The 15,266-nt window shown below is 35.6% G+C and overlaps 1 protein-coding gene across 1 annotated transcript; it reads right to left on the minus strand.

Moving 5' to 3' along the window:
• Positions 1–119: 119 nt before the first annotated feature.
• Positions 120–15,011, minus strand: LOC145690085 (tRNA (guanine(27)-N(2))-dimethyltransferase-like). Its single transcript, XM_081764615.1, has 5 exons — positions 14,765–15,011; positions 8,946–9,215; positions 6,555–6,767; positions 3,268–3,458; positions 120–962 (listed from the first exon to the last, which is right to left on the minus strand). Exons 1-5 carry the CDS (start codon positions 14,923–14,925, stop codon positions 388–390), a joined length of 1,410 nt encoding a protein of 469 aa, XP_081620741.1. The 5' UTR covers positions 14,926–15,011; the 3' UTR covers positions 120–387.
• Positions 15,012–15,266: the final 255 nt, after the last annotated feature.

Genomic DNA, 15,266 nt, shown 5'->3' on the forward strand with positions numbered 1-15,266 from the left:
TAACTATCCTATGAATAACAACAAAAAGATTCAAATTAATTCATTTGTTCCCGAGTTATTGGCAAAAGAAAATTTGTCAACTGTAAAAATACTTTATTTTCCGTGTATACATGCGACAATAACTTTGGAAATGAGTGTACATGGTAATATTTTATGTGTACTTTATATATCACAATTTCAAGTGTAATATCCTATTTTAGTGTTTCTAACACAATTCGCGATTTTACGGACATTCTTTCTCTCCTATTAGTCCGTTAAATGGAGGGTTTACTGTATCATATTCTTATCTTTCTCTAGTACATTCATGTATAAGGTGCGTCACAGACGCGCACTGTTACTGGCAATAAATTACAAAAATTACTAATGCAGTTATTTTTGTCATTATTATTAACCTTTCACTTGAGCTGAGCATTGATTAATTACCTCCAACAAGTTCGTCAAAGTTGCACTGGTTCTCACAGCTTCGCGGTCAAAATGTGTTCTACTGGCTCGGTAGCCCGCCTGATGAAGGTACTGCACTACTTTATCTGCTCTTAACAATCGCGGTCCTTTGGGACTGTGTCGATGCAAATTAAAATAAAAGGCTGGCGTACTAAGACCATCCTGCAAACTAACACTTTGAGTCGAATGATTATTTTCCTCGGATTCACTCTGACACTCTAACTTAGGCTTCTTTGTAGGGTTCTCCACCAGTTCATCAGTCTTATTCTCTTTTGTAGATTTAATACTCGATACGAGCATTTTGAAGGGGATGTCTCCTTTGGGACATAAAGCTTCCAAAAGAATCTGTTCAAGCAATGCCGCGGTACGTTTCGCCCACGAAAACTTTTCACATTGTTTGATCATATCACAGATAAAGTTCTTGCAGAAAATGTCTCCAGCCCATACTGGACCAAGTTCCGTAGCAAGTTTTCCCGGCAAATTAGAATGGCAGCTGCATCCAAGAAGTGAATGAGGTTTTTCTGTAAAGAATATAAGAAAAGATTATAGAGAACAACAACTGAAAGTAACAGTAAAGTCATATAAACAAAGTTTCTGAAATGTAAGGATTAAAGGTAACGGTATATTGCATTTCAAGTTTCCCTTCAGAAAAAAAAAAAAAAAAAAAGGCAAATATCCTCGTATTTCTAAAAATAATCAAGTAAAATAGGTACTGTTATGAGGAATAAATCTGGTCTCTGTTGTTTTCTTTTTAAAAATACTTACACTGTCGATATAATATTACTTTTAAAGACAAAACTAATTTTTCTTCTCACATCTTTATTGGGATTATATTAGAATATCCTATCTACGGCTGGGTACAAAGACCTTTCAAAAGAGAAGCGCATCAGATTTTATTTTAGTTTTCATTTATTTATTTTCAACACATAAGCTTCTACAGTATATGCGAGAGTCAATATTAGTTTTTTGTATAGTTGCATTTAACTCATAATACGAGGTAACTCAAAATAATTAATCCGATTATAAATGCATGTATTTTTGTGTTTTATCAAGTTACAGCGATTATACATTTAGAGGATAAAGAAAAAAATCGTATTGACATAAGTTACGAACATTCTATGAGACTTGCTGCCAGGGTACCCAAATGTACCAACAGCTGCCCAAAAGATGATTCGTTGGGGGAAAAAGAAAGAAGAAAAAAAAAGATCAGATAAGAAGAAAGGTTTTGAAGTCCAACAAGGGCCCAAGGAATATACGAAAGTTTTAGGAGTGGTTCAGTGTTAATTCAACGATCACAACATAATTCCTTCCTAGTGTGACAGAAAAGCATGAAGAGAATTTACGATGTAGTCAGTACTAGTGCTACCATTGTCCATGATACACTAACTCAAAGTTCGCATTCATAATATTCTGAAATCAGCGACAACAGACTCTCTTTTTATTCTGTATCTTCATAAATACAAAAAGTACAGTCATTGAATTGACTGAAGTTTAAAGTTCCTATTCAGTACCAAGATTATATGAGTAGAACTTTCTACTTAAAGCGAGATCCAAGCGAGTTATCTGAAATCAATAATACGAGTATATAGAAATCAATGCAATAATCAAGGGGAGTATACGTCGCTTTGTATTAAGTTAAATTACATTGCCTTCTCTTTAATGTATAGAACACTACATACAAATTCTACTTTCCATTCGTTAGTTATTAGGAAAAGAAAATTTACCTGGTGGGATTCACTTAATGAAATTTTTGAACTAAAGGGCTTGCGTAGTTAACACATGGTTGTAAGTTTAACACCAAGAAAACAATCTGACAAACTATTTTGCTCAAGTCAATATCTTCTGTGCGTTTTTTTTTTTTTTTTTTTTTTCCTTTCTTCTTCTGGTCGTTGGATGCAACCTTAATAGATGTCCTCTTCTGCTTCTCAAGAATATATTAAAATAGGAACATATCATTATCAACAATTCTATCAAGTCAATCACGAACAAAGATCTTTACGACTGTCTGAATTAAAAAGTACTGGGTGTCCATAAAAATACTATCATACTTACGTCGCTTTGGATAATCGTATTTAAATGAAATTGGTCACGTTTGAAAGAAAAACTCAAATATTTTTGTGCATGTCAACAATCGACAACAATGTCAATAGTGGATGGGATCAAACAGAGCAAAAGCAAATTCACTCATATTTACTTTGTGCTCATTAATTGGTGAGCAGAGTTGTGTTTACATGCTCATTAATTGGTTATTTTCACAACTGTAAGAAGAAGAAGACAATTACTTCCAAGGTGGAGCATCTCCTCACTGGCATTTACATGTTCAAGAACATCTGAATGAGCGGCTTCCAGGAAGGATTGGACGTGCCGAAATGATGATAATGTCTTCTACAAGTGGCTGCCGAGGTCGCCTGACTTGATGGTCTGTAACTTCTTTTTATGGGGTTACGTAAAGGATTGTGTCTATTTACTCCCATTGCCTCAAAACCTGCAAGAAGTGCAAGTTCGTATCAGTGCTGCCATCCAGTCCATTTCATCAGATATGTTGGAGCGTGTGTGGCGTGAATGGGAATATCATCTTGATGTCTGCATCGCCACTCGTGGGGCCCACATTCAATGTCTATGAGGTATAGTAAAAAATATTTGAGTTTTTCTTTCAAATAGAACCAATTTCATTTAAATACGATTATCCAAAGCAATACTATCGTAGTTAAAATTATGATAGTATTTTTATGTACACGCTGTATTTTTCCAATAATCTATGTAACACTGGGCAAGACTTAACTTATTTTATCAATGGGAAATTTACTTTTGATATTTGCTACTTACCTATAGGATATACTGTACTTGGGCAAAATGCTCTATCTTCACACATGTTACAGTGAATTAGTTTCCGTATATTTTGTAAACATTCATTTGCGTTTGTTGGTCCTCGTACCGACTGGATAATAATCAAAAAAGAAACTTTAAATACTACACAGCAAAGAACGCGGATCCCTTTGTTGTAACGTGCTGCTGCCCTAAAGAAAAAAATAAATAAATAAAAAGTTAGGATTAAATAAATAAAATAGTTCTGATGGCTTCAAAATTTACTCTCGAAATATTTTAGAAGTCAGTAGCTCCCTTTGTCAGACACGTACAACGGAAGTACATATCGATCAATTCAAGTAACAAATACTATATAAGAGACATATTTGCATTCTGTATATTTTGGTTAGAACTAAAAATACATCTCTGAATATGAATTAAGGTAACCAAGACAAGAATTTGGATTTTGTCATTAATAGCTTTATTCAAAAACACAAGGTTCACAAAATAATTTGTTTCCATTAAAATCTCTCAATTGTAGGTTTAATTGTTTCCGTTCTTACTCTTTGTATGCAACCATACACTTAAACTGTTAAATTCCTACGCTACTTTGCACTTATTCGACTCCCTCATGTCCTTTGTGGAATCCCTTCTGCAGTGTCTCTTCATCGACGCTTTAAGCACTATTGTAATCTATGGTTCTGCTTTCCTTCAACTGAAATATGATAACCGTTAATATAGCTCAACTGATACATTCTGAATCCCTCTCTCCTGAAGTTCTCTCATGTGTATAAACTAAGCGCATTGATACAATTTTTGGTGTTACGCATCACCTTCCGACGTTTGTCGGTTTAATTTTTTTTATCTCCCTGTATATCAAATTTTGTAAATTATACACACTGTTTGCGGTTTTTTAAAGAGAATGTACAGTGTTTCTTTGTGACAATAACTGAGGTACTTCAAAGTCAGCACTTTTTGTTAGAGATAGACATATCTTGTTATGAATCCATCGACACCTACCTCCAGGACGCGGAATTTCAGACCGCCAGGTCGCCACATGCTACCAAATATTTTAGTTTGGACATAAGCATTTGGCCTTTATCTTGCTTGTCCTTGGAAAAAAGAAAAGTGAACAAACACACTGATGTGGCTACTGAATTCAGATCTGAAATTTTGTGTCTTGTCTGTTTCTCCTTTTCGACGTTTGACTGAAGAAGGGGCCCACGGACTTCTGAAGTATATTTTAAAGGAACAGCATCGTGAGTATTCTATTCATTTACTACAAGACGTTCCAAAGGCACACCATATTAGGCTACGGAGTACTGTAATCCTTGTAACAAAATATAAATACTAAATAAACGAGGAGTACACCTCATATTCAATTAAGATTTTCTTTGTTTTTCTCTGCTGATTCACCCAAGCGGGGAAAGGAGAAATACTCGATGATCTTAACCATGCCAATATTACTAAATTGTACTTGAATAAATTAACTATACCGGTTACATAAGTATTATGCTACAGGTAGACGGAAACTATTGTTTAATAATAAACATTTAATCATAATATATACATTTCTGTGTACATTTACTACATGCGTAGTAAAAGACCGATGCTTCTAGCTACAATATATTCTCTAGTGGTTACCACTACTAAGCTACAGTAAATTGTGAGTTACTTTTTGACTGACATTTTTGTTTCTCCAACGACTGACTCTCTTTCACTAATGTTGTTAGATTTGGTTAATTTCTATTTTCAGGACGACGACTTGCAACAGATATCAAACCCCAATGAGGAAATATCTTGATTTTATTGAGAAATGTTTTTCTGACTTCAAATCAATCATTTCTGTTGTTTAACCTGATAGCTGTACCAAACGCAACAGTAAGACCACAACGAAGTAACGTAATTACGATAAATACAGCAGTAAGTTGATCGATCTTCCCCAGATATGTTATTAAAAAAAAAAAAAACTATTCATATAAATTGAGTGTTAAAAATACAGGATGTCCACATGAAACATCCCTGATTACAAATATTAATTGCATGGAAGCTATTAGTAACAGGGAATAACGGTTTGCGGCATCTTGAAGAGCAACTCAAACAGTTTTTTGTTGTTGATTATTAATTGTTGTTATTTGTTTCAGGTGTTCATGAACAAAGATGACAACAGCACAAAAGAGAGAGAGAGAGAGCGAGCAGTGTGTGGTGTGGTTAGCTGAGATTAAATCACCAATTACCGTGCAAAGGAACTTCAGACGAAAGTACCAACGGGACCCACCAGACGTCAAGCCACTAAAACATGGTTTGAGAAGTTTTTAGCCACGGGGAGTGTCAATTGACAGCCTGGCTCGGGCAAAGCAAGAACGTTTGAGGAAACTGGGATGGGTCAGGGAGGCCTTCAAGTCCAACAAAGTCAGTTCGCAGAGCGTCATGCGAGCTGAACATCACGTTCAACAGTGCATAAGGTGCTCCATAAAAGACTGCGTTTGTATGCATATAAGGTGCAAATCGTTCAGGCGCTACAGCCCGATGACCTACCAAAACGAACCAGGTTTGCAATGGAGATTCTGGAACGGATCGAGGATGATCCCGATTTCTTGGGGAGGGTGATTTTCAGTGATGAGGCAACCTTCCACACATCAGGCAAGGTGAATCGTCACAATGTGCGCATTTGGGGTTCCGAACCCCTGTGCGTTGTTCGTGAAGATATCAGAGATAGCGAGAAAGTGAATGTGTGGTGTGCTTTGCGACGCGACAGAATTATCGGACCATTTTTCTTCATGGAGCACACAATAACTGGTCCCGTTTATCTGAACATGTTTGAACACTGCTTTTCCACAGCTACTCCCTTTGCAACCAAACATGATATTCCAACAGGATGGTGCCCCACCACACTGGTGTTTAGATGTTCGTAGGGCTTTAGACCGAACGTTTCCACAGTAATGGATTGGAAGCGATGGACCCACTCCTTGACCACCGCGATTTCCCGACATAACTCCTATGGGAATATGTCAAAGATAAGAGTCTACGCCACACCTGTACGTGATATTCTGCTCTTCGTCACAAACTTGAAGAAATCATCAATTCGATCACACCGGACATGCTACATAACACATGGCGGGGGATATAATATCGACTGGACATTCTGAGAGCTATAACGGGGCCAATATAGAAGTGCATATATAGAAAAAAAAGTTTGAGTTGCTCTTCAAGATGCCACAAACCGTTATTCTCTGGCACTAATAGTTTCCATGCAATTGATATTTGTAATCAGGGAAGTTTCTGTACATACACAACTCCATATTTACCTCGCTAATGCTGACACTACTAAGCGAACTGCTAATTCTTTAGAATAAAATGTTTTGATCATATATCCTCCATAACTCCTTAAGGCAATCTCTGGCGACTTGCCGTACAATGCAGCATCTTCAGAGATAGATAATGCTAGAACTCCGTTTTTTGGAAGGTTCCTGAATGCAGAATCCATATACATACCAGCTGCTCCGAAGCAATCAATATATCTGAAATAATAGACATAAACCTAGTGACAGGTTCACAAGAAACTTGTAACAAATACAATAAATTTAATAAAAAGACAAAATCTGGAGAGAGACAAGGAGACTGAAAAAATTTACAAAAGAAGTACAAGATGTAACAAAAATAAAACTGGAAGTGGAGAAAGCAGAACAGCAAATTCAACTCTTTGGATTAGGACAATAAAAAAAGTCAGAAGGGAAAGTGCATAATGCACTGATGTCAAAAGAATGTACAGCAGGAAAATATAAAAGAAGAAATAACAAAAGGGATTGGAAGAGTGAGAAGAAAGAATAAGTATATTCTGGAAAGGAGGATAAAGAAAAAAAAACAGGAAAGGAACGCAAAAAAAAAAAAAAGTAGGAGATCGCACGGAATGAAATGTATGAAACAAGAAAAAAAAATAATTAGAAAAGAATTTGTAAGGAGGTACTGAAGAGGATAACAAAGTTCTTGAGATAGCGAGAGTAAAAGAGGTGAGAAAGAAGTATACATAAAGTCGTACACACGGATAATAAAGAGAATGGTACAAAGAATTAAGCAATATAAACTTAATGTAGGGTTAAAGGAAAAAACAACGCAATACACAAGCACTACGAAGATGTAAAATATCAAATCTTTTACACACAATTTCTGTTATCTGTCTCCGAACTTCGATTACGTTACACTGAGACTGATAATTGATCTCGCTATTCTGTCGTCATATATGTTTAACGGTAATTTGTTTATTGTTTCCGCGAGAGTTCAATGTTTTATTTTTAATTCTCTCTCATTGACGAATCAAGTATTACCTTTTTTAACTTTTCTTGTTGAAAACGTCGCATGATGAGAGATTCCAATTTAAAGTTATATAACTTTGGTATAAATTTATTTAAATGTAAAGAATCGTACTAAAAACGGCAAAATATTATACAAGGAATGGAACTGAAGTCAAGTCTTCATCCCGTTCGACATGTATCCATCTACAACCTAGAAGAAATCTGTTGCTGGAAGCCTTGTTTGGCTAGTTGGTTGGGGTTTACCGTTCCTAAGAATGGATTTAGGGTTTAAAGTTCGAACCATTACTAGAGCTTGCATCTGAGTCAAGCAACCCCGACTGAGAATCAGAAGTGTTAGCCGCAATGAGTATGTGTCTTACGTTTGTTTAGTGCACAGAGCTGTTCGACAATTTGTACTACAAGCGTCGACAAAAGATTCTGCAGCACTTAAATATACCCTTCAATATCAGATATGACGGCCCTGGATATCAGGATTTCAGATGACTGTAATTTGTGTAGATTCCAAATCAGAAGATGTAGCATATTTTTGGGAACTGTGAAGTATTCTCAAGCACCAATCATTCGATTTTTTTTTTTTTTTTTTTTTTTTGGAAGTATGGTAATCTCAGCTAAATTGCCTTTTCGAACCAGATCTGAAGTTCTCCCCTTGGAATCGATATAAACCTTTGAATAACTAAATAATTATGCTGTATAATTGATGCTTAATGATCGGCAGAAAAAGTGTTCAGTAAAAATCTCTTCTTAATTAGAAACCAAACACTTTCGGGGTTCCTATATAAAGAGTTGGAACTTTAATAATGGCAACACTGCTTTAGAGACGCTACGCAACAGAATCAAATAGACCCTCTTTTCCGACATTATGCACAAGGGTAGTTAGCAGGCGGTTTAAAGCAAGGTAGTTGTCACGATGTTTTCAAAACAAGAACAGAGTTGGATAAAAATTGAATTGTGATAGTCGAACAGCACGAGAGTGTCATCAAGGTCTGCAAGAGGCTTGCGGGAAATCTGCACTGCCCTACAGAACAGTGGCGAGGTGGATAGGAGCCTTGAAAGAGGATGCCAAAATGTGGTAGACATGTAACCTTCTGGTTGTACCTGTTAATTAAAAAAACCCCGAAGAACCAATTTGCCACGATCATAATCTCTTCATCTTGATATACCAAATCCTTCAATCACCAATGAATTTGAAATAACTGTCGTTTGTCAACTAAACCATTACGAAATCTATGACATCACAACTACATTGCAAATTTCATACGGTACTGCAGCCGGTGAGTATTGAACGTTATTAATAAGAAAAGAGGAAATATGTGAAAGACTCCGTAATCAGGTCCTGTGGGATTTCTTTCAACTTTCAGTAATAAATCAGTTAAAAATGTTACTTACATAAAGCTGAAAGGTTGTTCGTGCATCAACACACATGGATCTTTTTTCAGAATGGTAACAGGTAAATCGTTCAATTTAGCATTCGTACTAATTCTTTCGAATGCTTTATCACGACAATCATTTATGGTGACAGTAGTTTCATCAGGTAAATACTTTTTCCATGTAAGTCCTGCTACTCCAGTGGCTCCAATGGCATCTAGACATCGCACCGGCTGGAACACCGATCGACCGCTTTCCACATACGTTGCCAAGGCTGCAGTCACTACACTCCTGAACGAAAAATTACAAATTACTGGACTATTTTACGCAAATAAATAAAGTGGTAGTAACAGTATGTATGTAATACGGTGATACTATATATAAAGGTAATTCATTACACGGGATAAATATGTGCATCTAAGTGACTACAGGTAGCAACTGGAAAGTCGTCCTAATTGAAAGAAGACATAATTCGAATTAACCCACAGACAAAAGACATCTTACCTCAACATCCTTGTATTAGATTCATAAGATATAAATATTTCAAGACTTCCCTCGATTCTTCTTCGGTGTATCTTGTTCCGCTGCGCTGCTAAACTTATGACATGATGAAGGAACTTTTCACTCTGGAAATGAAAACCTATGCCACTTCATTCCACACTTCCAAGTTATGATGGACAAAAATGTTAAAATGATTCTTTTGAAAATCCGATATTAGGTAAAGAAGTATCACAAATGATTTATCTACCGGAAACATGCTTCAACTATATTAGTGCTTTCTATAATTTTGACATTCCATAATTACTAGCATAACTGGAATACGAGGTGTGTACTGAAAGAATATGTTGCTGTTTTATCATAGCTTATAAATTAATTAGTCAATTAATATAATTACACGTTAATTATGTTGAGACTTCAAGGCAAAGTTTCAAGCTTCTAACCATTTTTTAAAAAATGAATTCATCTGTGAAGGGAAGCCTCTTTCGATACTGACCTGAAATGACTGATTTAAAGGTACTTTTATTCGACTTGACTGAATTCACCGTAAAGGTGCCTAATAAAGTTTTGACTATATGCTGTGGAAAAGGTGTCGATATTCACTACCAGCTGAAGGGTGTTTCTGGGGGCACTGTCCTCGCCGACTGTACTGTAAGGAAGTGCGTGCATGAATTTATGGGAAGGAGAGGGCAACTGAAGATCTTCCAAAGCCTGGAATTTCTATTTATGCACAAAACACTGCTCTTGTTCACTCTTTGATCACGAAGGACAGAAGATAACTGTTGATGTTCTGAAAACTGAGGGCATTATTGCGGAGCAGATATTTTTCATTCAGAGGTTCCCTCGAAAGTGCTATATACCAATGTCTCAAATACACACCCTAAAAACACTTCACAGATTCTTCTGAAAGGCTGATACAGAAAGACTGCGACGGTGGATGAAAATCACATTGTAAAGTGAAGGAAAGGCCCCACTCAAAATACTGCACATGACCGAAATTATATGTAAAGACACGCACTTGTATATTTACAGTAGATCTAATATTTGTGAAACGCTTTTCTAACTAGACAGGGTTTTCAAAAGAAATATTTTAGCAATTTTGTCCATCACAACTTGAAAGTGTGAAATAAAATGGCATAGCTTTTGACTTAAAGGTATTTTATTCGACTTATAACCCATCCTGTCGTAAGTTTAACAGCGTAGTGGAATAAGATATACCAAGAAAGGGACAAAAGCAGCCTTAAAACAGTATGTGTTATAATTTAGCACAAAAATGATAAAAGCAGGATGCCTTTGTCTTTTTAGATTTACATCTTATACTATCCAGCAATAAACAGCCCATCATTCTTCATAACTCCAGAAAACCAAACAACCACTGTATATTGACTAATAGAATGTATGGAATACATTTTACAAGATAAAAAAACTTACTAACTTTTTTGTATTCCTAGGTTAGTATAATATATAACTAATCTAAATCATAATTTTTCCATACAAAATACAATGGAATGAAGATGAGACACTTCTCTCAAATATTCATTTATAACAGGAAAATATTTTATGTGCTCTAACTTCCACAAACTATACAGTGGCCCAAAAGTAGGTATAGGCCTACAGTCCCATGCTGATCGGTTATGACATTTTATATCATTTACTTACTGTTATCCATACAGGTATTGACTTAGTTTCTTCCTTAACTGTTCTTAATTTATTTTCACTTATACCTTAAGCTTGGAGCAAATCGAAGCAAATAAATTCTTTATCTTAATCAATTAAAATGTCATGCTTGATAGATGCAGGTCTGTATATCTACTCTTGAGCCACTCTGTACATATAGCCATATAGCCATGAGAACTGGCTGCCATAGAGCAGTTAGGTATTACCATTAGAACACCTCAAATGTAATTTCTGAACACTCTGATTGCACATATTTTTTGTTGAACTCTTCCTTACTACCCGGAAACCTCAATTACGTATCTTGAAATTATCTTTAAAAAAAAAAAAAAAAAAAAAAAAAAAAAAAAAAAAAAAAAAACTCAATTTGGAGCCGGTGAGTAGGTCCAAAAATGTAAAAAATACTTACAGGAAAGAAAAGGTGAATTGGTTATTTTTCATGAAATTCATGTTAACAAAAGAAGCGTAATGTGGTATTTTCAAGTGCTACAAGCTGCATGTTGTTGGTACTATTTTGAGGGGAGGCATGCTTGACGTCAGACATTACGGAGTAATGAGGAAATTAATTACAGCATTCAAAGACCGTAGTTGTGAAATGTTATTAGCAAAACTCCGCAGTGAAAGAAAGTGTTTTTCTTCAAAGACACAAAGAATTGTCGATACAGAATGTACTGTTATTATTATTTAGTATATTGGTGCAAAATTAGAAGAGACAATCTAGTGTTTTTAGCGACAACCTCGTTTACTCACATACTCACCATCGCTGACGTGCATGCTCTCTCATACCACTCGCGCTCCTGCCCTGACTCGGTTAGATAGCATTCGGTCTTTTTAGTAAACACCTAGCTGAGGTTGGTTTGTGATTTTAAACTAGTTTTTATGGCATATTTCCGGACGCAATGTTTAAAAGGATTAGATAGCATTCCTGCTTTTTAGTGGCCACCTAGCACAAGTCGGTTCGTGTTTTATGCACTGTAGTTTTTATGCCATACGTCCACACACTTTTTATACTAGGAGCCCTCCGTAAGTCAATCTGCAAGTCGTAATAGAGCTCCTCATTTAGTGCATGCTCTGGTAAAAGAAACACAAAGTTCTAACCTAACCTGAAAATGTAAGAAGTGTGCCAAAATTTAGTAGAACCGCCTGCTGGAGTAATGGCTTAGTGACAACCTAGCACAGGTTCTCGGTGTGTTTTGCATTATTCCTATAGCATATCCTTGACCTTCTATTTATATCCATAACAGTTAAACCCTCCTACAGTTAATCTTCACAAAGGCTACCTAGATATGCCTCAACAAGAAATAATTTATAAGGTACTAGGAGTACATTTCCTCATCAAAGGATGTAAATTATGAATTCATGTGTAGCCCATACCTTGGAAAGCACACCAAAACCATGAATTTATGTATGGTTCCAGTTTGTAAATTTGCACCATTTTCCACAACGTCGGTGCTGAATTAGTGCGCAAAATACAAAAGTTTAAACTTGAATTCCAACCGCCCCTAAGCTTTCAGACTAGAGTTGCCAACTCTGGAAAATAAAAAAATCCGGCACATCTTAAAATTCTCTGTGAAGTCTGCTCGGACCCATCCATGGGAAGGAAAAGTGTTATCGTGAACAAAAGTGCATTAGTACCTATATTCTACATATCCTTAGTACATTCACTAATAAACTTAATAGATACATTGTGCTAAAAATGAGATACTGAAATCGATATTGATAATCTTATTGTATTTATCAGTAACTGCCACTTCTTTAAAACTATCGAAACAGATGAACAAACGTATATTAATCCTTACGTAACAATTTTGGATTTGGAAAATGAAAATTATTCTTTAAATTTATACTTCAACTACAGGAAATTTGAGGTTAAATTTCAAAGTTGGTCGTCTGTTTCTAGGAAAATTTACCAGGAAGAAATGAATAATTTGCTTGTTTGTGTGCTTGATAATGTATAAGGAGAACGAAAGTTGTGTTTATTTTCTTATATAAATGCTTCTAAACACGGACCTATTTGGTAAGCGCAGGGACCTACTTGGCGCAAGGTTACCTCATGGTAGGATTATGTGAATGTAATGAGCATTTGGTTTGCAAACATGGCTTGTGACACTCAGGAAAATCTATTAAAACATAGTAAAAGTCCTGACTTAATAAATCTTTAAAAAAAAAAAAAAAAAAAAAAAAAAAAAAAAAAAAAAAATTGTAGAAAATGCAGTAAGCGAATAACTGTAAACAAACGTGAAGAAAGTTATAGTCCTACTTTTGAATGTAATGGTAAGTATCATAACCAACATGGCAGCAAGGTTCTAGAACACAGGTCCCCCTTTCTATTTAGCTGTAATAAAGGCAGAAAACAATGTGCCATGCGGGGCACTAACCCGCCTTCACTCGCTAACGATCGCTCGGTAATACTATGTGAATTAAATATTAAACTTTGATACAGAAAGGAACCAATTATTACGCTTTTAGCCAACAGCTAGGCGGACGACCAACTTTCGGAATAAATGCCGGAAATTGCTTTAAGAAACCCTTTTTCACTATCAATAAATGTATAAAATTCCTTATAAGTAAATTTGGCCTATGTTTAGCATAAGAAGTTTAGCTCTTTTCTCTCAAAAAAAAAAAAAAAAAAAAAAAATGGTAATTTCTGTTCACAATCGGTTAGTTTAGGGTAGGTTAGGTCAGTTTAGGTGAGTTTAGTTTATGTTATATTAGTGTAAGGGTCCCTACTATAATAATTTTCCAATTTTCCAAAAAATGATAGAATTTCGCTTATTTCTACCAATATTAGGTTAGTTCAGGTTAGCTTAGGTTAGTTTAGATTTAGTTACGTTATGTTACGTCTAAGTACTTGCATCATTCATTTCTCCTGTAAATTTTGTGTTTCTTCCTTTTTTTTTGGACCCCTTGTACTAAACATAGTCCGTAAATTTCAAATTTTCGACGATAGGAGTGTCCCTGTGATCTCTAAAATTATCTAAACAGGTGAACAAAATATATTAATAGTTGATAAGTGGTGAACGGTGTGATAATAGTATACATGAGAACCCCCTGATCTGTGTTTCTTCTGTGTTCTATTACCACTTCTACATGAAATGCCATAAATTTTCTATGTAGTGCAATAGTAAGAAGTATCCATGTGCACAAGACATGCGATATGCGTTAAATCCCCCCCCCCCTACACACACACAGTAATAGATAGACTACAAGGGCACTACACATGCAAATATAAAGTACAGGTACGTTTTTTTTTATTTTCGTATCATTCGATAAGTAAATAAAAGTCGCTTTGTTACCCCCTTTGTAAGTTGGTACATACTCAATGAATAATCCCTAAAAGTATGAGCGTCCTGCTCCTTCGGGAACTGATGCAGCTTCATGTATACTATATCCCCGGCTTTAATGAAAATAACAGCAATATTTCCGGCCAGGCCGTGAAAAACCGTCTAGTTGGAAACCCTATTTCAGATCCCTATTGTTGATCTTTTACGTCTGACTACGCACTCTATCGCTTTATCCTGTCCCTACTCCCAGTGTCACGAAAATCCCTCGTGTAACCATATCTACTGAAGACAGATTTGTATTTGAAATTTTAAATATTTCTCTGCACTTTTACCATACTATGTCCTATATTTTTACAGTACTAAACTGACAAAAGTAAAAAAAACCTGCTTAGGTTCAGTTCTTTGTTGAAAAACACTTCTGATCTCTTCGGTGAAAGAGCATTGCGATCAGTTAATATTTTAACATCACATTCTAGCACAAGTTCTGTTCCATCATTTTTTTCTGATTCATTTGAACCATCGGCTGCACTTGTAACATCCATCATTCACTTTATTGTTAACAATTCAACCCTTTTATACCGGCAGAACAGATACACGCCTCCTTCAGACAAAGAGCTTAGTACGCTTTTTCGTACTTCATTTGTTTTATGGCTCAACTGGTGAATCGGACATTGTTCCAATGTGCTAATAATTCAGAACTTCAAATATTATGGGTATATTCAAGAAAATTCAACCATTTGAAAAGTCACAGACGATAGAAATATATGTCGAATTTGCTTAAGAGAATTTGAATTATGATTTCTGCAGAGATTGTGATTTGCTTTGTTAAAATTACCATTGTCCAAATTATGCTTAGACTTCTTGTCTAACGATACTAAGATTTGAG

This window comes from Thermobia domestica, chromosome 7 (assembly GCF_964235325.1).
Source record: "Thermobia domestica chromosome 7, izTheDome1.hap1.1, whole genome shotgun sequence".
NCBI lineage: Eukaryota > Metazoa > Arthropoda > Insecta > Zygentoma > Lepismatidae > Thermobia > Thermobia domestica.

Coding starts and splice junctions, on each gene's coding strand:
- LOC145690085 (XM_081764615.1), bottom strand. CDS start 14,925: ATGATGGATGTTACAAGTGCAGCCGATGGTTCAAATGAATCAGAAAAA. Junction 3,459..6,554: donor GTAGTGTCAGCATTAGCGAG/GTAAATATGGAG, acceptor TTTTTTCTTTAG/GGCAGCAGCACGTTACAACA. Junction 963..3,267: donor AAGTACAGTATATCCTATAG/GTAAGTAGCAAA, acceptor TATTCTTTACAG/AAAAACCTCATTCACTTCTT.